The following is a 22,638-nucleotide window of genomic DNA, read 5'->3' on the forward strand; positions in this document are numbered from 1 at the left end:
GCTCAGCAGAGTCCCTGGCTCTGAGGGCCTGCGGAGAAATCTCGGGTCGTCACCCCACCCACCACAAGGTCGCACAGGTGGATGGGAATGGGGGAGGAAAGGCTTCCTGGGGCCAGGACATGTCACAGGCTTTTGCACCTACGAACCCTGTACGGGGAGGGAAGGAGGCTGAGGCTGGTGGACACTTAGAAAGTCCACCCTGGAAGCCACCCTAGAGGCCTTGACTCTTCGCAGCCCAGAGAGTTGCTGGCAGGGGCGGAGAGCCACAGCCGCGTGCTTGCCGCTGCTGCCACCTGGAGGCTGCCCTGCACACCGGCAGCCGGGGGGGTGTCCCAAACCCCGAGGTGGTGGCTACGGGGGCTCTTGGGGTGGTCGAGGCAGAGCCAGGACCCTCAGGTTTGCAGTGTCACCAGGTGGTGCTGAGCTGAGAGTACCGAGCAGGCCTGTGGCACCTAGGCCAGGTTGCCTCTAGTTGACGCAGCACAGGCCTCAGGGACACACGGAGCAGCAGGCGACATACAGTCCCTGCTGGGAAGGCAAATCTGATGGTGTCCCCTCCCAACTCACATCCAAGGCCCTGTGGTAAACCTGAAGTTCTGCCCCCTGCAATGCACACAGGCTTCCGCCCGCTCACCCTCGCCAGGGCTCCAGCCACAAGTTCCTCTGAGTTTCCGGCATCAAACTCCTTCCTGCCCAAGGGCCTTTGCAAATGCTGGTCCTCAGGCCTGGACTGCCCTTCCCCCTCTTCCAGCAGGCCTCTCCCTGAGGACAGCTTCTCACAGATCCTTGCCTCATGGGCTTCCCTGGGACATGCACCTGCTCTGCACCTTGTCATGGCCAAGACCACCAAGGCGGCCCAAGGGCTTCCTGCATGAGGTTAGCTGAGCCAACTCGTTCACCAGAGTTCTGATCCCCCTGGGCCCCAAGTTAGGTGCTGGGTGCCTGGCGTGGCCACACCCTGGAGTCTCCTGATTTTATCCCTGGCCCAAGTCTTCCTCAGCAGTGCCCAGCAGCCCTGCAGGGGCCCCCCAGCCGAGGACGGCCGCTCCCTCCCAGGTCAGCGGGGCAGCTTGGGCCTTCAGGGGCTGGCAGGCCACTCTGCTATTTGAGCTGACGTCAGCTGATTTTCCCGATGACCCAGGGTGCCAGAGGCTGAAAGGCTGAGTGCAGGGGCACAGCAGACTCCCGGGCTAGGCAGGGCAGGCCTCTGCATCTTCCAGGCCCCTCTCCTCCCCTCCGGAGCCTAGTGTGGCCCAAACTGACTCTCCCACAGGTGCTTGTGGACCCTCAGCCCGGGAGTACAGGAAGAGCAGGTGCCATGCACTAGCCTACCCACCTGGCAGCCCACTCACCTGGCGCACGGGCTCCGGGATCCGAAACTTGCAGCAGCCATGGGTCAGGCGCACGGCTGCCTCCAGGCTCATCTTGTGGCCCACAGAGACATAGAGGGGCTTGGTGCTGTGGTCGTGGCTCTTCAGGGCCTGTGACAGGGAGGGTGAGGTCAGGGCACTGGGCAAGCTCTGTGGGCTGGAGGACTGACATGTCCTGGGCGGTAGGCGGGAGCTTGGGAGACTGGCAGCACCCTTGGGGCACCTTCCTGATGTTTGTCTTAGGGACAGGGTGGGGTGAATGAGGGCCCAGAGGCCCCCTCAGCACAGTGGGGGAGGGGAAGAAATAAAGATGCAGGGGCAGCCAGAGTGGCAGGAAGATAGGGAGAGGCGGACGGGTTCTGGGGCACGCACGTACATGGGTACTGACCCCAGGCCCCCTCTGGCCCTCAGCTGAGGGGTCTGCCTCGGTGGGGCGCAGGCCCCTGGCCACTCACCATGCCCAGGACGGTCCCGGAGCCTCCCATCAGAGGAAATGAGTCTCCTCCAGCCTTCAGGAGCCGTATCTGGAAAACAGAAAAAAGACTTGGAAAAACACCTTTCTTGGTGAAAGGCTTGAAGGCAAGCCTGCTCACCTTTAAAACCTGAGCAGCCGCTGGGCGAGGAGATGGAAGGGCCCATCGCGAGTGGACCCTGCGTCCAAGCGCGGCCTGCAGCACCATCTCACCTTGACGAGGTACTCTCCTCCCCATTCTGCAGCAGAGAAGAGGCAGCAGCCCACCCAGGCCCCAGTGCTGCAGGGTGGAGGCACCAAGCTGGTGCACACACAGGGCCACAACCCACTCGAGGCCACTTACTTCCTGCTGCTTTCTCTCCTGCTACAAATTTGAGCACTTCTGATTCAACCTGACAAACTTTTTGGAGTGGTGGTGGTGGGGACTGGCCCATTGGGTGGGTCAGGGGCCCCTGTCAACTCAACAAACAGGCACTCCACACAGGCATGGGGGAGCTGGAAGGATGAGACAGATGCAACTGACCCGTTCTCAGAGTTGGCTGTCCAGGTTAGAGAGCCACGTGTGTCACCAGCTCCCGCCAGAGGGGGTCCCAGAGGAGGGAGATGCCCCAGGCAGATGGGGGTGGCACGGCAGATGGAAAAGTACAGAGTGTTGTACAGGCCCCGAATGCCCGGTCCCCGATACCTGGAGGCTCTGCCCCCACGTGGGGTGCCACAGCAGCACGCAGGCAGGGGTGGAGAGGAGGCAAGTGTGCACCCAGAGGCTGGGAGAGGAGCTCCGAGTCTCCCGAGATGACCCACCACCCACAAGGCGCGCAAAGAAAGCTGGTCTTCCTCGCTCCAGGTCAGCAATCCAGGCTGGGAGGAGAGCGTCCCAGGTGGAGCTGGTCTGCAGCGGGGCGGACTCCGGCCCCCTCACCTTCTCCTTGTGCAGAGCGTTGTTCTCCAGCCCATCCACCTGCAGGAGTTTCTTGGCCACCCCGATGCAGGGCAGGTCTGTGACGACACCAAGGTGGCAGGCTACCCCAAAGCCTGTAGGGGCAGAGCAAGATGAGGCTGGGGAGGTGAGGCCATGAGCCCAGCAGTTTAGAGACAGTGTGGGGATGGGGGCCACACCAGAGCCTCGCTGAACTTTTCCACGTGAACAGAGGCCTGTCGGTGGGCAAGGACTTGTGGGACAGGGCTCTAAGCCCCACCCTGACCTCGGACGTGGCCCTCTACCCTGACTTCCGGGCTGGCAGGCTGGGTGGAGGACGACTCCCCCTCCCCCCCACCCTGTTCTGACAAGATTAGGAGCCTGATTATAATTAGTGTGCTCACATGCTTCACCTGCTTCTTTCATCCTCCCCTCCCCTTTGTGGCCACCTTCAGGCCTCTGCAACTCTGCCCTTAACTCGCCCAGAACTTTGGGACTCCTGCCAGGGCACAAGGATTGCAGTGACTGGGGGCCAGGCCCAGGGCTGGCCTGCTGGTCCTCCACTAGTGTCCAGGGTGGCTCTGGGCCCACAGGCTCCCAGGGCAGGGGCTAAAATCACAATGCCACCCCTTCCTGACTCCCTCTGCCGCCCAACCCCCAGGTTTGTATCTGAGGGTAAGACAGCCCCTCCCCCTTGGTGGTTCTCCCCGGGACAAGGTTCCAGCACCGAGGTGGGTGTGGGTTTCCCTGTGTCAGTGGGGAACAGGCACACCTGTCTGTTCCTGTTCGGTTTCAGGCAAGGGTCTGTTTAGGACACAGGGCAGGCCGCCAGTGGGACAGGCTAGCTGGGCTCAGGGCCTGAGACTTCTGGAAGCGTCAGGGCCAAACTGGATGTTGGTACCTGAGCTGAGCCAGCAGAGGCGGTGGAGGCAGGCAGGAAAGGGGCAGGGGTGAAGAGAAGTAGGGGCTCCTTACTAGGGGGCCTTGACAAGGAAAGCAAGGCCAGAAGGAGCTGCAAGGCCAGGCTGGTGGCAGAGGGCCTGGGGCCTGGTGCAGGCGGACTGCACCCCTCCTGGTCCCTCTCTTACAGCCCTCTCAGGGAGTCTTGGGAGCAGATTACCTCGGTGGTGGAGCACCCCATTTCCATCCACAAAAAGGACCTGGAAGAGCCACAGGGGAAAGTCACGGTCAGCTGAAGTGCCCCTCGCCCATCAGGTTGGGGCATCCCAGAGCAAGACGAGGGCCCCAGCTCTTTAGGTCTGATCCCTCTTGAGGCAAAAGCACTTCTCCAGGAAGCTCGTGGATATCTCCCTGCAATGGGGCGGGGCCTGTGGAGGGCCTTTCCTCCAACCCAGTGAGATACCTGCCTGGGGCATGAGGCGGGGCTCCTTCTCCCGCAGCTGCTGCACCGCGTCCACCAGGAAGGGCACCTCTCGGAAGGCCAGGAAGCCTGACACGTAGGGGGCTGTCAGGCTCACCATGCGACAGTCCTCATACATCACCTGCCACCAGGCACCCAGGTCACTAGGCACGCGCGGCCCTGGCCACCTCCCCCGCACCCTCACATGCCCTTGGCCCTTATCTGACAATCCCTGTCACTCCCTCTGTCTCCCAGGCCCACCCCCAAGTCGCCCCCTTCCCTGCCTCACTAACTGGAGACAGGTGATCCACCCTGCAGATGGGCAGTGGGGAGTCAAATGCTGCCATTTCAAAGGTACTGGCCACACCTGGTCTGTAACAGGCCCTCCTCAGGCTGCCTCCTTTGTAAATCAGACCTGCTGCCTCCCCACCCCACCCTGCTGCCAGGCTTTTTGGAGGCTCACAGAAGACAAAGCACAAGAAGCACCTGTGAACAGACACCATAGTGCCATATTAGAAGGGGCCTCCAGGAAGAAAAGGCCAAGTCTTCACAGAGGCTACAATAGCAAGAAGGGCAACTCTGGCTTTAAGAAAAGAGATTACAAATATTTCGGAAAAAGGACAGGCACGATCTCAGAGTGAGGCAGTTTGGAAGAGAATTGGGTCCCAAGGGATGGGAGAGTCCAAAAAGAAAAATTCTGAGGCTGCAAATAACCCCAGAGAGAGAAGAGGGGATACCCCTGGGGATGTTGTGCTAAAAGGTCTGGCTCACGCTGGGAGGAGTGGGGGCCAGGAGTCTGAGGCAGACCTGCTGGGGACCACCCAGAATTTCCACACGCTCTGGCAGACTCTTCTTGAAACTGAAAAGTCCTAACACAGCATGGAAGAGGAGGCCCTGTTGGTACTTGATTAGCATGTAATGACCCGCTCAGAGCACAGGACGGCAGCCCTAAGCCCCTTAAACCTTGAGTTTTCATTACAGCCAGACCACCGGAGGTGAGAACGTTTCCCACTAAGCACACATTCTCCAGAACCTTCAGATGTCCTGGATTGTTACTGACCATCCCACCCCCCCACCAATCTCTTGGTGATAGCTTTCAAAATCATACTTCCACCTCTCCCTTGAAGCCAGGTCATAATGACATGTCCCTAAATGAAAGAATTACTCTAATAGCATGGAGGAAGGGGCTCGTCCTTCCAACATTTTTATCAGTGACTCACAGGAAACTCATCAAACTGCCAATGACCTAGAGTGGGCAGGGTCCAACCGGATGACAGACCAGAGAATTCGATTCACAGTGAACCCGGCAGGCTGGAGTGCTGAACCCCATGCAACAGGATGACTCTTCACGGGGACATGCGTTAAGTTCAAGTGTGGCCTGAGTTCCCACAGGATGATGGTGGCTGCTTACGTTTGAATCCCTCTGCACAAGCTCCAGGAACCAGAGATCCACAGGAGAGGAGATGAACCCCCTCTACCCCATGCCCACAGCATAACTGGGAGACAAGCCAATTACAAGCAACGGTGTGCATCTACTGGCGGAAATAAACAGCCCAGACTCACAGAGCCAGCTTTGGGCCCCTCGCCAGAAAGGCAGGTGGGGAAGGGACAAGGGCAGGGGGTGTGGTGGGGCATAGTGGTAGGGAGCCTGATGGAATGAGACCTGGGGGGCAGCCCCAGCCTTATCAGGAAGATGCTGCTCTGGGGAGACACAGGTGAGCCCTGGGGGCTTGTGGAGAAGAGAGCGAGGCCAGAAGTGTAAGGTCCTTTGGAAACGAGAGTATCAAAGAATCAGAAGAGACACTGGCCGTCTTTGCTTCTGAAAAGGATGCCATTTATTGGCACGACGATACTTCACCGTCCCTCATGATTTAAGAAACCCACTGAGGCACCCAAACCCCTGGCCCTTGAGTTTCCTGTTTAAATACATTTTTTTTTTTTTAAGGCCACACCGTGTGGCATGCAGGATCTTCCCTGCAGTGGAAGTGCAGAGTCTTAGCCACTGGAACACCAGGGAAGTACCTAAGTACAACTTAGAGTGAACAGAGAACTCAGAAGGCAATGATCAAACCTTGTGAGTTGATGAAATGTTGCCCCCAACCAGTTGTGCAGCAGAGGTAAGTTAACTAAACGCCAGACAGAGAGCACAACCTGGCAGAAATAAAAACAGAAACACAAAAAAACCTGACAAGACAGAAAACCCAGCATATGCATGACTGAAAAAGAGAAACAAAACTATGGAGCTGAAATAATAAATATAACTAATACTTAAAACCACAAACTAAGAAACGTTCCAAAAATAAAAGAAGATCTGACCCCACATATTGAAAGACCCAAGTGGGAACTTGGGGAAACTGACATGGAAGTCAACTCAAGATGTATCTTAGTGAAGATCCACCAGAAGGCAGACAGCAGAAGCAAGAAGAACTACAATCCTCCAGCCTGTGGAATGAAAAACTGCACTCATAGAAAGACAGACAAAATGAAAAGGCAGAAGACAATGTACCAGATGAAGGAACAATATAAAACCCCAGAAAAACAACTAAATGAAGTAGAGATAGGCAACCTTCCAGAAAAAGAATTCATAATAATGATAGTGAAGATGATCCAGGACCTCGGAAAAAGAATGGAGGCAAAGATGGAGAAGATGCAAGGAATGTTTAACAAAGACCTAGAAGAATTAAAGAACAAACACCTAGAAGAATTAAAGAACAAACAAACAGAGATGAACAATACAATAACTGAAATGAAAAATACACTAGAAGGAATTCATAGTAGAATAACTGAGGCAAAAGAACGGATAAGTGACCTGGAAGACAGAATGGTGGAATTCACTGCCATGGAACAGAATAAAGAAAAAGGAATGCAAAGAAATGAAGACAGCCTGAGAAACCTCTGGGAAAACATTAAACACACCAACATTCACATTATAGGGGTCCCAGAAGGAGAAGAGAGAAAGGACCCGAGAAAATATTTGAAGAGATTATAGTTGAAAACTTCCCTAACTTGGGAAAGGAAATAGCCACCCAAGTCCAGGAAATGCAGAGTCCCAGGCAGGATAAACCCAAAGAGAAACACACTGAGACACACAGTCATCAAACTGACAAAAATTAAAGACAAAGAAAAATTACTGAAAGCAACAAGGGAAAAATGACAAATAACATACAAGGGAACTCCCATAAGGTTAACAGCTGGTTTCTCAGCAGAAACTCTACAAGCCAGAAGGGAGTGGCAAGATATATTTAAAGTGATGAAAAGGAAGAAGCTACAACTAAGATTACTCTACCTGGCAAGGATTTCATTCAGATTTGACAGAGAAATCAAAAGCTTTACAGACAAGCAGAAGCTAAGAGAATTCAGCACCACCAAACCAGCTCTACAACAAATGCTAAAAGGAACTTCTCTAAGTGGGAAACAAAAGAGAAGAAAAGGACCTACAAAAACAAACCAGTAACAATTAAGAAAATGGTAATAGGAACATACTTATTGATAATTACCTTAAATGTGAATGGATTAAATGCTCCAACCAAAAGACACAGGCTCGCTGAATGGATACCAAAACAAGACCCATATATATGCTGGCTACAAGAGACCCACTTCAGACCTAGAGACACATACAGACTGAAAGTAAGGGGATGGAAAAAGATATTCCGTGCAAATGGAAACCAAAAGAAAGCTGGAGTAGCAATACTCATATCAGATAAAATAGACTTTAAAATAAAGAATGTTACAAGAGACAAGGAAGGACACTATATAATGATCAAGGGATCAATCCAAGAAGAAAACATAACAATTATAAATATGTATGCACCCAACATAGGAGCACCACAATACATAAGGCAAATGCTAACAGCTATAAAAGAGGAAATCGACAATAACACAATAACAGTGGGGGACTTTAACACCTCACTTACATCAATGGACTGATCATCCAGACAGAAAATTAAAAAGGAAACACAAGCTTTAAATGACACAACAGACCAGATAGATTTAATTGATATTTATAGGACATTCCATCTGAAAACAGCAGATAACACTTTCTTCTCAAGTACACATGGGACATTCTCCAGGATAGATCATATCTTGGGTCACAAATCAAGCCTCAGTAAATTTAAGAAAACTGAAATCATATCAAGCATCTTTTCCAACCACAACACTTTGAGATTAGAAATCAATTACAGGGAAAGAAACGTAAAAACCACAAACACATGGAGGCTAAACAATATGTTACTAAATAAACAAGAGATCACTGAAGAAATCAAAGAGGAAATCAAAAAAATACCTCGAGACAAATGACAATGAAAACACGATTCAAAACCTATGGGATGCAGCAAAAGCAGTTCTAAGAGGGAAGTTTATAGCAATACAATCCTACTTCAAGAAACAAGAAAAATCTCAATAAACAATCTAACCTTACCCCTAAAGGAACTAGAGAAAGAAGAACAAACAAAACCCCAAGTTAGTAGAAAGAAAGAAATCATAAAGATCAGAGCAGAAATAAATGAAATAGAAAGAAAACAATAGCAAAGATCAATAAAACTAAAAGCTGGTTTTTGAGAAGATAAACAAAATTGATAAACCTTTAGCCAGACTCATCAAGAAAAAGAGGGAAAGGACTCAAATCAATAAAATTAGAAATGAAAAAGGAGAAGCTACAATGGACACCACAGAAATACAAAGCATCATAAGAGACTACTACAAACAACTCTACGCCAATAAAATGGACAACCTGGAAGAAATGGACAAATTCTTGGAAAGGTGTAACCTTCCAAGACTGAACCATGAAGAAATAGAAAATATAAACAGACCAATCACAAGTAATGAAATTGAAACTGTGATTAAAAATATCCCAACAAACAAAAGTCCAGGACCAGATGGCTTCACAGGTGAATTCTACCAAACATTTAGAGAAGAGCTAACACCCATTCTTCTCAAACTCTTCCAAAATATTGCAGAGGAAGGAACACTCCCAAATTAATTCTACGAGGCCACCATCACCCTGATACCAAAACCAGACAAAGATACTACAAAAAAAAGAAAATTACAGACCAATATCACTGATGAATATAGATGCAAAAATCCTCAACAAAATACTAGGAAACAGAATCCAAAAACACATTAAAAGGATCGTTCACCATGATCAAGTGGGATTTATCCCAGGGATGCAAGGATTCTTCAATATATGCAAATCAATCAATGTGATACACCATACTAACAAACTGAAGAATTAAAAACCGTATGATTGGACTTCCCTGGTGGCACAGTGGATAAAGAATCTGCCTGCCAATGCAGGGGACACGGGTTCGATCCCTGGTCCGGGAAGATGCCACGTGCCACGGAGCAACTAAGCCCATGTGCCACAACTACTGAGCCCGCATGCTGCAACTAAGGAGCCCACCTGCCACAACTATGAGCCAGTGCAACCAAATAAATAAATATTAAAACACCACCACCACCACCATATGATCATCTCAATAGGTGCAGAAAAAGCTTTTGACAAAGTTCAACACCCATTCATGATAAAAACTCTCCAGAAGGTGGGCATAGAGGAAACCTACCTCAACATAATAAAGGCCATATACGAGAAACCCACAGCAAGCATCATTCCCAATGGTGAAAAACAAAGCATTTCCTCTAAGATCAGGAACAAGACAAGGATGTCCACTCTCACCACTATTATTCAACATAGTTTTGGAAGTCTAGCCACAGCAATCAGAGAAGAAAAAGAAATTACAGGGATACAAATAGGAAAAGAAGAAGTAAAACTGTCACTGTTTGCAGATAGATGACATGATACTATACATAGAGAATCCTAAAGATGCCACCAGAAAACTAGTAGAGATAATCAATGAATTTGGTAAAGCTGCAAGATACAAAATTAATGCACAGTAATCTCTTGCATTCCTATACACTAACAACAAAAGATCAGAAAGAGAAATAAAGGAAAATTAAGAAATTAAGGGGAGGCGGGGCTGCTGGTGGTGGTGGGATGAATTGGGAGATTGGGATTGACATATATACACTAATATGTACAAAATAGATAACGAATAAGAACCTGCTGTATAAAAAGTAAATAAATAAAATTTTTAAAAATGTATCTTAGTGGAAAAAAAAGTAAACAGCAATATACTGGACCCCCTCTCAAAAAAAATCTCCACAGTAATAATAATCTACTATCAACAGCAACTATAACATAACACATGTCAAAGTTTTACAGATCAGAGAAAAATACAAAACCAGCTTTAAGAGACATGTGGGGACAACTGGGGAAATGTGTTATGGAATGGGATTCAGGTGGTGATGGAATAATGTATGTATATTTTAAGGTGTGATAATGACGCTGCCATGATGTAGGAAAATATTCTAGGACAGGTTTGCTGAGCTGTCACAGCCTCTAGGAGGCACTCTTGAATCTCAGTGCGCACACACACAGACTACAAAATCAGCTGAATCTTAAGCAGAGGGTATACGGGTATTCAATGTATTACTCTTTCAACTTTTCAGTATGTGCACACATTTTCAAGTTAAAAATCTGGGAGAAGGGATGAAATGAGAGAGTAGCACTGACATATATACATTACCAAATGTAAACTAGATAGCTAGTGGGAAGCAGCAGCATCGTACAGGGAGATCAGCTTGGTGCTTTGTGACCACCTAGAGCGGTGGGATAGGGAGAGTGGGAGGGAGGGAAACGCAAGAGGGAGGGGATATGGGGATATGTGCATACATATAGCAGATTCACTTCGTTATACAGCAGAAACTAACACAACATTATAAGGCACTTATACTCCAATAAATATGTTAAAAAAATTCTGGGAGAAGGAAAAATCAGTTGTATAATTAGCGTGTGGGCATGATCTAGTCAGTAGTCTCTGTGAAGATATGCAAGTTTCAACCTAAGCTGGCGTTGTGCATTAGGCCCACCAAACGGTTGAACCAAAAGGCTGAACTGCACTTGAGGTACTCGATTCAGTTCTGGGTGCTGGATGTAAAAATGGGCCCTACTCACTGAGGGCAGGCTGGAGGACAAGCAGCAAGTGAAGGAGCTGGAATCACCTCAGTGAAACTCAGGAGAACACAGGACTGTCTTCAAATAGGAGGGTAGGAAAGGTTTGTCCTGTGCTCTGCACCTTAAGGCAGAAGTCACAAACAACTAAATTTCAGCTCCATGTGGAAAAGAACACACGAACCAGGATTCCAACTATGGAACGGGCTCTGGTGTGAGGCCACGATTTGTCAGGGATGGTGAGGAAAGGATTCCTGGCTGTGCAAAAGGAGACCAGTGATTCACAGCCTGGCTTTGCTTTGGAATCACAGGAAGGATTGTTTAAAAAGGTAAATATCAGTAAAGGGAGTGGGGCCCTGGAATCTTTTTTTTTTTTAACAACTTTATTGAGATATAATTGACTACCATAAAATTACCTGAAGAGTATAATTCAACGCTTTCTGGTATTTACAGAGTTGTGCAACCATTATCATAATCCAATTTTAGAACATTTTCACCACCCCCAGGTAATTCTTATACCCATTAGCAGTCACCCTCCATCCCAATCCCTAGCCCTTGGCAACCACAAATCTACTTTGTGTCTCTATGAATTTGCCTATGGAATCCATATTTCTAAATGCACTTCCAGGCGACTCTCATTGCATAGATCCATGGTTGGGCATTTGGGAGTCATTGGACCAGACTATTCCAAGATCATTCCCTAGTCTAAGCTTCCATAGCACAGGATGACAAGTGCTGACTACATCCAAGTAGCAAGCACTCTGCTCAGTGCTGGGGCTCCAAAAGAAATACAGTATAACCCTGCCCTTCAGAACCTACAGATGGTGGGAAAACCAGAATATACCAATAACTTTTCTTTGAGGTAAGGGGAACTATTCAAAACTATTATTGCAATGAGGGGAGGAAGACTACTGCAAAAGGAGAGTGCTCCATTAACAGGCTGTAAGATCTGCGAGTACCTCCTAAACTGGTAACTTTAATACAGTGTGAGAAGCACTGTAATAGCACATGCATAAGAAACAGGCCTAGGACAGAGACAAGGGGGTGGTTAATTCTGCAGGTACGGAAAGGTATAGAGCAATGGGAACAAGTGAACTGGGTCTTGAGAAGCGAGAAGTCATCCTCAGAATTAACAGTGGCTTAGCATTTAATTTTTGAGGGCTTACCACACGCCCATTATGCTAATTGCTTTCCATACATGATCTCAATTATTCCTCACCAAACTCTGAGTCAGGTATCAATATATTTCTGCTGAATTTTGACTAAAGGATCTTCCAAGTAAAGCACAAAGACGCTGAGGCAGGAAGGTAGTAGCTTTGGGATCAGGCAGAGGAGCAGGGAGGGGGAAATGCTGAAGCTGCAGAGCAGAGGTTTCCTCATCAAGCTCTTCTTTAGCCAAGGCTTCCTGAGCTGTTGACTCCAAAGGAATCGTGGGCACGCTGTTCATTCATTCACGTATCTATTCGATCGTCTTCTATGTGTCAGGCATTGAACTAGGTGCAGAGGCTACAACCGGTGGGCAAGACAGCATGGTTCCTACCATTGTGGAGTTTACATTCTGGTAGGGGAGACACACAGGCCAATTCCATCCCAGTGTGATAAAGAGGAATGAGAGGGTGCTGAGAGCAACTCCTGGTCTTGCAGGACGAAGGGGGGCTTACTGGAGGACCTAAGAGATGAGGAGCAGTTAGCCAGGAAAAACATTCCAGGAGAGGAAACTTCACTGCTAAGATCAGGCAGGCAGATACAGCAAGGCGTGTTTGAGGAAGCCAAAGGCCTCTGGAGTGGGGAGTGGGTGAGGAGCGGGTGGTAGCCAGAGGTGAGCCTACAGAGAGTTACGTTAAGCAGGGGTCAGATCACGAACGGCCTTTATGCCTTGTCCGTGAGTGTCACTTTTATTTACCATGAGATCACAGGATAGGCACATAAGTGTCTTAAGTGGACTAGGTGGTGACCTGCTCACATTTGGTTTTTAGAAAAATTGCTCTGATGGCAGCATGGAGAAGGGACCCAGGAAAGATTCTGCCTGTCACCTACAGGAGAGGTGACGGTGGCACAGCCAGGGAAGGGACAGCAGCGATGCAGACAAGTGGATAGATAAGACTCCAGTGATTTTAGGGGGGAGAAAAAATGGAGTTCGTGTGTGACCTGCTGTGAGGGGTCTGGGAAGACAGAGATTTCCAGCTTGGGCAACTTGAGGGTGTGTTGCTGTGGGCCCCTGACATGGGGAGCCCAAGATAACGGCCACACTTGGAGATCATGAGTTTATTTGGATGTAAGTCACAGAATGACTTCAGTTTTTGTCCCCTATCCTCTTCTTTTCAAAGGCTTCCCAATTCATTAATGAACTCCCACGAAAGGAGAAGCGGGGTTCTACCCTAACACTGTTCCCTGTCCAGAGCCCCACCTCTCTCACTAATGCACCCCGGGGCCCAGCGTAGCGGCCCCTAGCCAGCGTCCCCCCGGGGTTACCTCGAGCTCAGGGTAGCTAAGCACCACCAGGGAGGCGCAGGCGCTGACACTGTCGCCCTTCACAAAGGACACATCCATGCCCCCGACCCTCTGCAGACCCGAAAAAGCGGGGTCCCGTTGCCACGCCTCCGTGTCCCGGTCCACGACAAGTGTCTTCAACAGGGCTTGCTCCCTGAGGGCAGAAACAGGTCCAGCGGGCAGCCCAGCCCAGATCCCCCCACCCCGCGGTACGGCTGCGGCCGCCCACACACGGAGCGTCCAGGCCCGGGGTTCGGGGCTCTACCCGGGGACCCTCCCGGTCTCACCCCCTCCCTTCCCTGGGACCCAGACGCGTCGCCGGAAGCTACAGCTCCCGAACGCCCTTTCGCCCGCACGCCGGAAACGGTCGCAGGCCCCAGCGGCCCCAAGCCGGGGATTACGAGGTCGGAGGTCCGCGGGGAACCTCGTCGCTCCAGTCCCCGGATCTTACGCGTCCTCCGGCCCCATTACCGTTTCCAGAGCGACAGCGTTTCCTCCGGCGGCCTCCCAGCCGCCTTTCGGGCCATGGCGCGGCCCTGAACGCCCCTTCCTGTGGCGTCACTTGCGGGGCGCCGCGCGCAGGCGCCGGACCGCATCGTTGCCATGGCGGCGCTCGGGTCAGGGTCCGGGACGTTGCCGCCTCGTGGCCTGAGGCCCTGCTGGGGACCAGCGGCTCGGGAGTAGCGGCCGCCGACCTCAGAGTCAGCCTTTCCCCGCAGCCGTGGGGGAAGGAAAGTTGTCCCCGTCCAGGGCCCCTGACGGGATCTGAAAGTTACACTGACAAACAGATCTGCAGGAGAAAAGCACGTGTACACATTTTACTGAATTTCTACACGTACATGACACCTTTCACCGGAGAGTGGAGACCTGAAGTGACCAGAGCGGGAAGCTTTATACCCTTTGGATAAAGAAACAATGAATTTGTGAAGAATTGTTAAGGCAGAGAGGTTTGGGCTGTGGGTAGTAAATGGTGAAACCAGATGGAGGTTTGCTCACCTTGGCCTTAAACGCCCTGTCTCTGGTGATGAGAATGTCTCTCTCCCTCCTGGTACAGGGAGGGGACCTTTCACGTGGGAGATTTGGAGTGAAAAATGGGAGAAGCAGGAGTGATCTTGCTGCTTCTGCCGTTTTCTCGAATTTCTCCGGCTTAAGATCAATACACCAATGTGCCATATTTTGGGGTAGTGTGTCCTGAACGCCATCACCAAGCATCTGCCGCTTACATGACACCTTGACCTCCGTTTCAGGGACTCTTTTTGAGGACAGGACACAGTCCTTAGTGGAGCCAGACTCGTAAATTTGACCCGGTGGATCTTGGTGAGCAGAAAGACTTACTACGGACAACCTGTGGAACATTGACTGACCCCCTGCTCTTCAATTGAATGAGTAGTAATTCCATTCTCTTTGTGCTAGGTGTTGTGTGAGATGCTGGGGTTACAGCTTCCTCATGGTGGAACTGCAATTGTGTTAAGTGCTGGAGTGAAAATAATATGGGAGCATTTCAAGGTCTGAGGTAGCAAAGAGGTTGGTGTATTTGAAAGGCAGCCAGCTAGGCTGAAGTGTAGCGATTTAACCCGTGGTTTATATTCTACTAGGGGAATTAAGAGAAGTATATGGATAAGTAATCTAGTCTGAATATAGACCTCAAGAGGAAAATACAGGATTGGAGTCTGAGGTTCAGGAAAAGCTTCATATGGCATTTGACCACTGGCGGCAAATGGGAGAGCCAAGATTTACTCTGTGGTCCATCTGGGCTGTACTGTGTGTCAGCCTTGTGTTACAGAGCAGTCAGGACACAGAGGCATTTCGCTTTAGTAATCAGGAGTCATTCACTCCACAGGAGTCACTCCATCTCCACAGGAGGCAGTTACTGGGTGCTGAGGAAGGAGCAGTGCTCTGGGTTGAGGTTCTGATGTGCTTCAGGGTACAGGCGTGGTGATGGGGAAGGAATGCTGGGGAATGTGTAACACTCCAAGTGGGTCTACGTGTGAAGGAAGGGGAGCAGGGTTGAAGGCAGGCCTTTATAGGATATGCAGTTGCAGGGGTGGCTTCCATGTGCTCCAGCTGGGCCCTTTCCCTTCCAGTTTCTCTCTGCTCTTGCCCCAGATGGCTTCCCAAAATAATCCCAGCTCCTCAGAAGGAAGCACAGTCCTGCTGTCCCCAGAATACACTTCAGTCTGATGAGGTTTCAATCTTGTCAGCATTTGCTTTCTCGGGAGAAGGCACTTTCTTGGTGTTTTTCCAGTTGGAAATGAGATTCATAATGTTTGGGCAGGGGATTAATTAGTGGAGAGGGATTAGAAAGAGCAGGAAGCAATAAAAATGCTAATCATGGTTGGATGGATTGTTATTCAGCTCAAGGCCTCAGGCTTTCTTCTACCTTCTCATCTCGTGTCCCTCTAGACCCAGCTGATACAGCGACCCTACACTTGTTGCGAACATATGAAGTCAGAGATGTAGCAGTGCCCTTGCACGGGGCTGGACATGGGTAGCTTTACCTACTGAGCAAAGCCCTTTCTTCACATTGATTATCACTAGAAGTTTGTTTCCGGGTGGGAATTGCCTGAACCTAGGAGTGACTGAAATAGCTCATGACTTGTCTCAGTTAACACGTGACGAAATCCTACAGCCACTGATGAAAGGTAAATAATTTACACACATAGTAAGGTCTTAGAAAGAAGGAGACAGTGATCAGTTGTGAAGATTTTCAGATTAAGTCATCACTAACCTAGTGAATGTTTCCTCCTGGGCTGAAAGCAGACAGAACTGTGGAGCAGGAACAATCCAGAATATGAATGGAAACGAGGGCTAGAGGGGAAGGTCAGGGTCAGTGAGGAGCTACTGAGGAAGGGAGAGTAGGTGGAGTTGACACAGACGCTGTGGGGAAGAAGACACGGGGCGGGGGGGCACGTCTCCTTCGTGAACCAGCGCCTCTTCTCCTTGCTGCGGTTCCAGACCATGGGGTTCTCTCCTGGAGGAACCTCTTCATTTTAGAAGAGGAAAATGCAGTTTTCCCCTAAAGCAGTGTTTTGCCACTGGAACAAAAGTGGGCTGCTGGAAATTTACTGTTTCTCCTTCAAGTGTCTATTTCCTTTTCCTGAGGAGCTGTTTGCCCATCCCACAGCCCAGCCCCCTGACAGAATCAGCTGTTACTCATCATTGGCTGGAGCTCTGCTATCCTCCAGGAAAGTCCTGTTAGGCTGGGAGTGGGAGGGCAGTCCTCTAGGATTAAGCTTTAGCCCCTGAGCCTGGCGACGGGGGAGCAGTGTAAAACTCCACTTCAGCTCTGCTGTCATTTTGTCCACAGGAAAAGTTTACCCTGTCACATTCTAAACCAGAGTGTATGTTTTCTGTCAAGAACCTTCCACTTTGGGACTTCCCTGGTGGTGCAGTAGTTAAGAATCCGCCTGCCAACACAGGGGACACGGGTTCGAGCCCTGGTCCGGTAAGATCCCACATGCCACGGAGCAACTAAGCCTGTGCGCCACAACTACTGAGTCTGCACTCTAGAGCCCGTGAGCCACAGCTACTGAGCCCACGTGCCACAACTACCGAAGCCCATGCGCCTAGAGCCCAGGCTCAGCAACGAGAAGCCATTACAATGAGAAGCCCGTGCACCGCAACAAAGAGTAGCCCCTGCTCACCACAACTAGAGAAAGCCCACGCACAGCAACGAAGACCCAACACAGCCAAAAATAAATAAATTAAAAAAAAAAAGAACCTTCCACTTTATGGACACCCCTGCAAGGACATCTCCACGAACACATGAAACCATTCCCCAAAGCCTCTTCCCCAAAGAGGATTCTTTAGCAGCAAAATTCAAGTTTATTAAAACAGCTATGACAAGTATAACAAAATTTACATCTGCCTGTGCTAGGCCAGTGTATTTCTGTACAAACAACAAGATAATGCTAGATAATGACAGTTAACACTTTGAAAGCATAGCATACAAAACAACATTATCTTCATCAAAAAAATAAAACCTTCATAAAAGTAGGAAAAAAAAATTCTCCCCCCCCACCCACCAAAGGAGGTCTTCACAGGCTGGTCAGCTCCATCCCAACTCTGAGGTATCAAAGGAGTTCCAAGTGCAAACTGAAGGGATGAACAAGCAACTCCCCCACTCTCACATCCATTAAATGCACAATCCAGCTGATATTGTGGCAGAGTGCCTTTGCATGGAATGATTCAACAATCAGAGGTTACTACATGCAAGTGGATATTGTATCAAATCCTGGATTCCTGTGCTCCCCTTTATCAAACATGGTGAAGAGAAACCAAAGTAATAGAAATGGAGCACGGATTCTTCTACGGCTCCCTCCAATGGTGCTGAAGGGCCCATGGTGTCCTTGGCGAGCATTTTCTATTTTTGTAGCTCTCCCCATTCCATGGGCCCAATTTCAAGTTGATTGAGTCATCATCTCATTCAGAATATGTATGAAAAGACATTTACCTCTGACTTGTAAACAACTGTCATCCCAGGGCTAACAGGTGCTGAGCTATCTAGGAATAGGAATTAGTCCAGAGAGGTCAGAAGCATCAAGTAGATTTTGAAAAAAAGGCACAACACAGTGAGAAAAGCAGCGCAAGATCAGGGTGTGTTGACTATTCTTTATTTCCTTTTTCAGAAATGTGACTGGTTTTATATTCTCTCTGAGTGTTATTATGCCTTGGCTGAGACCCAAAGAAAGGACCAGATAGTCATACACTTGGGGAAATCAAGACCACACTAAGAGTTCATGTTTATTTGGCAGAATGGTAGAGAGGCAAAAACTTCCCCAAGAAATGCCAGAACCATGCCTTTGATCCAAATTTACACTGATAATCTTTCATTTAGAATTTACTAGAATACTAGAACTGGAAGGAAATCAAACTAAGACACCGAAAGTGTCCTTGACTCTTGGCCCAGTGCTCTTCACAATGAAAGCTTGTGGGCTCTGACCCTGGAAATTTGGCAGTGACTCATTTGCGGGCTTGGGTGAGGGCTGGCTAGTTTGGCCTCACGGCACTCACAGAATGCCCTGACTTGTATTTGTGAGAAGACAAAAAAGAGTCTGGCACTTTTTCATATCTTCTTGAAAACCTAGAAATATTTGTACAATTTTCTGAATTTAAAGGAATGGAAGAAAGAAGAAAGCCAGATTCTCGTTTGTGAGTGCAGAATAAACTAGAAAAGAAGACAAATTAATAACCCCATTTTCCCTCCCTGTCACTATGCAGTGGTCTGAGAAAGAAGGGCCTGGTGGGCTGGGTACGTGCATCGTAAGAAGCTAGGACATCTGAGGCACAGATTCCTATATGTGAAGCTGAGAAGCTATTTTTTGGTTTTTCCTGGAATGCAGAGGATGGTGGTTTATTCTAGTTTCATATAATCTTCAATTTTCACCTCCTAATGAACGGTATTCAGAATATGAGAAGATAGTTTCAGAATATACACATGTTCCTGAAACAGCTTGGCTCTCAAAAAGTTGTCAGCCGGACAGCACATCTTGGTCTCAAATTTAGTGCTGTGCCAATAGCTTTCCTTCTAAGCACGCACAAAGGCAATAGCCCACAAAGGAACCCATCCCACCAGTGAGGAAGCAAGAGCCTTCTCTGCCCAAGTCTCTTGCAGAGATAGAAAATGATTCTATCTCGTCTGTCGATTCCGTTTCAGTTCAGCAGCCATTTTCCACACAGAGACACAACTGGAAAGCAGTATTTCTTCTGGGAACTGAGATTCCATTTCGGGAAGAATTTCACTCTCTTTAGTCTCCATGTAACTCACCAGTGTGTCTCTCAGGCTGAAAAACCAAGGAACAAGAGACAGCGTTAAACAGTCATGTGACATAAGGAGACCATCACTGGTTGCTTTTTCAGGTCGTCAGAGAACCAAAGTGCTCATGAAGGCCAGAAATAACGAGAGTCAACCAACTGCTGAGTTACCGACCTGGCACTAGAATCCTAGGTTCAAGGTTCTAGTACATCCCTGCTGCTCCCCACACTGCAGTACACATACCCTATGGGATGGAGCACCCCTTGATAGGGGCCCCGTCAGATGGTTCTAAGCACTCTAGTGATACACCTGCTTTACAAAAAAAGCCTCGCCATTCAAAAAAAGCTTATATTCCAGTTCATCTGTAACAAAGATCGTAAATTCTCTAGAAAAGGGATCTTCTTTCCCTACACTAAAAGTCCAGGATAGTAAAGACTTCTTGAATAAGTTCAAAGAATACAAATGTAAATAGACATATGCCATATACATAATGGAGGAAAACAGCAATTACGAAGTGTGTCGGTGAGGAAAACTGGAGTTTCACTATCTATCTATTTAGAAAAACAGTAAAGCTAAATCCCTACCTCAGGCCACACATAAAAATAATTGGTTAACAAAACAAATGTAATATATAAAACTATAAAAGCACAGGAAAAAACATGGGAGAATATTTTATAACCTTGGGATAAGACTCCTACAGGTATATTTTTCCTAAAGAGTCCTTGGAAACTTCTGTAGGAAAATTCTGCCAGATTTGGCTTCATAAAATTAAAGATAGAGCATTTGTAACAAAACAGATAAAAGATTAAGAAAAAGACAAATAGCCCAAAAGAAAAATAATCATAAGATATCAAGAGGCAATTTGGAGGAAGATATACAAATGGCTGATAAATATTTTCAGCCTCACCAGTAAATAGGAAAATACAAGCAAAAATGAGATCCCATTTTTGGGCCATTAGATTGGTAAAAATATAAAAGACGAATAATATCCAATGTTGGGTATTCTTATACACTATACATTGGCGTAGCTTTTTCTATCAAATTTAAAATGCACATCTCTCTGACGTAGGAAGTCCACTTGTTATAATGAGAATATATGACTTTTTTGCAATTGGTAATGGTACATCAGCAGGAAACCAATTTCTGCAGTAATATAAGAATGATTTTCACGTCTGTGGAAGATCTCGGGAGACGTGGCAGAATGTTGTGTGTGTGCCTCGCTCAGCAGGCTTACAAGCCTGTACCTCCACTCAGGGTTGAAATTCTCCGCGGTCTTGGGGTTCTTTAGCTTCAAGACTATCATTTCGTGAAGTTCCAGGAGGAAGGCATCCAGGCCAATCTGATTCAGGAAGGTGTTGAGCAGCTTAGCATTTTCAGGGCTGAGATCAACTTTGTACCTTGGACTGATTTCCCCAAATGGCTCCTGGAATGAAATAAGAACACATGACACACGGAAGCCAGGGAAGGGAGCGTGCAGCTCCTTTCGTCCAGGTGGACAGGAAGAGGCCAGACTCACTTTTCTCAGTCGAAGCAGATGTTCAGACTTGTGGGCAGAGAGGAACTGCCAGAGGGAGATGGTGTGTTTTAACTGGCATCTGTTTAAGGCCTGAAAGAGAACAGAACTCCTGAATAGGAGGTGCTGTTTTCACTTGGCCCTGCACTGATTCCACCTCCCTCACCACAGAGGCACCTCTGCTTCGTCCACTAATTCCCTGCCTCATCTCCAGAACGTCTCTGAAAGCCCTCTCCCCGCTGCAACATCTCGGGGTCCACCAGCGGCGTGCAGTTTGCAGGCATGCCTCCGCATATTTGTGGCACTCAGTCTAGATCTTTAAGTTCCAAGCACATCTCCGCCTTTCCCATCAGTGTGTTCTGATTACACTGTGGGCTGGCTCGGGGAGGGGGTGTTCTTGCCTCCCCTCCTTTTCAGGGGCTGCTTAGATCAGTACTCCCTGGGTGGTGGTATCCCAGTAGGAAGTGAGGAGACGATGGAGAGGGACAATGCTGATTTCCTTTGGAGAGAGGCTGACATGAGACCCACCTTTGAAACCTGTGAGGCCTGATCACCCATCCGCAGCATGTCTTGGATATACACATTTAAGTGCATGTTTGGATCCCCCCCAGCTGTGCTCAGAAACCCCAACGTGACTTCTATGGCAGACAGAGCTTCACAGGCATCGCTGTAGGACTGCAGTTGTCCTCTGATGGCACTGATGGCCACGTTGGGGAGGGGGCTCTAGGAAGTCAAAAGCAGGATAGAGTTCATGGTTGGGGCTTCCTGTGCACTGCTACTTGATAAGAGTGCTTACCTTCTTCACTGCTAAGGCCACAAAATGGGACAGACTCTCTAATTTAAACGGCAGTAAGACTTCCCTGGGGGCGCAGTGGTTAAGAATCCACCTGCCAATGCAGGGGACACGGGTTCAATCCCTGGTCTGGGAAGATCCCGCATGCCGTGGAGCAACTAAGCCCGTGCGCCACAACTACTGAGCCTGCGCGCCGCAACTACTGAAGCCTATGTGCTTAGAGCCCGTGCTCCACAACAAGAGAAGCCACCGCAATGAGAAGCCCACGCATCACAATGAAGAGTAGCTCCTGCTCACCGCAACTACAGTAAGCCTGCGCGCAGCAACAAAGACCCAAAGCAGCCAAAAAACCCCCAAAACCCCCCCCCCAAAACAGCAGTAGTTAACACTTGGTGCTTGTTAAGTGTCAGCAGTATTTAGGTATGTTACAGAAAGAGAGATGAACTCACTGAATCCTCAAATCAACTTGGTGAAGATATGCATATAGACATATACATACATACAAACCACACACATATACATCACACACACCCCCCCACACACATAACACACATAAACCAGAAAAGCAGGAATAAATAAATTCTCTGAACCTTTTGCATCAGCATACACAGTCATGACATCATTGCTAAAAAACTACAAGCACAAGATTTCAATCTGTTTATACTCAACAAGAAAACTTCTGTTGATCTGCTGTCCTGCTTGCCGTCTGGCAAGAGCACTGGGCTCTGAACGTAGGGAGGCCCTGAAACTCTTTGGTGCTCATGGCAAATGCCAGGAGTGCGGGTGGAAGAGTCCTAACATGGATGGAAACACTCTGATAAGACAGAGGCACACGCAAATAAGATTGATCATCATCACCTGTGGCATTTTGTTCTTGATGTCCATGAAGAGATGTTCATAGTTCCAGTCACGTCTGTACACCAGAGTGGGTATTCCCTAAAGTGAGAAAGAAAAAAGTCTTTG

At 48.5% G+C, this 22,638-nt stretch overlaps 2 protein-coding genes across 12 annotated transcripts in view; both read right to left on the reverse strand.

Moving 5' to 3' along the window:
* ENDOV (endonuclease V) overlaps positions 1-14,188 on the reverse strand; it is an 87,538-nt gene extending 73,350 nt beyond the window's left edge. For all 11 annotated transcript variants that reach the window (XM_060132788.1, XM_060132789.1, XM_060132787.1 and 8 more), the window contains exons 1-7: positions 14,086-14,188; positions 13,597-13,768; positions 4,126-4,260; positions 3,879-3,918; positions 2,762-2,874; positions 1,826-1,894; positions 1,353-1,481 (exon numbers count right to left, since the gene is read on the reverse strand). In XM_060132788.1, the coding sequence (XP_059988771.1) occupies positions 1,353-1,481; positions 1,826-1,894; positions 2,762-2,874; positions 3,879-3,918; positions 4,126-4,260; positions 13,597-13,768; positions 14,086-14,141 (714 nt within the window). In that variant the 5' untranslated portion in view covers positions 14,142-14,188. The remainder of the gene's footprint in view (positions 1-1,352; positions 1,482-1,825; positions 1,895-2,761; positions 2,875-3,878; positions 3,919-4,125; positions 4,261-13,596; positions 13,769-14,085) is intronic.
* A 4,017-nt stretch (positions 14,189-18,205) lies between these two features.
* Positions 18,206-22,638, reverse strand: part of RNF213 (ring finger protein 213) — a 111,167-nt gene continuing 106,734 nt past the window's right edge. Inside the window, exons 66-70 of the mRNA XM_060135564.1 lie at positions 22,534-22,611; positions 21,411-21,605; positions 20,886-20,975; positions 20,614-20,792; positions 18,206-19,397 (exon numbers count right to left, since the gene is read on the reverse strand). Of these exons, the coding sequence (XP_059991547.1) occupies positions 19,244-19,397; positions 20,614-20,792; positions 20,886-20,975; positions 21,411-21,605; positions 22,534-22,611 (696 nt within the window). The 3' untranslated portion in view covers positions 18,206-19,243. The remainder of the gene's footprint in view (positions 19,398-20,613; positions 20,793-20,885; positions 20,976-21,410; positions 21,606-22,533; positions 22,612-22,638) is intronic.

Source organism: Lagenorhynchus albirostris, chromosome 20, assembly GCF_949774975.1.
Source record: "Lagenorhynchus albirostris chromosome 20, mLagAlb1.1, whole genome shotgun sequence".
In the NCBI taxonomy this organism is placed as follows: Eukaryota; Metazoa; Chordata; class Mammalia; order Artiodactyla; family Delphinidae; genus Lagenorhynchus; species Lagenorhynchus albirostris.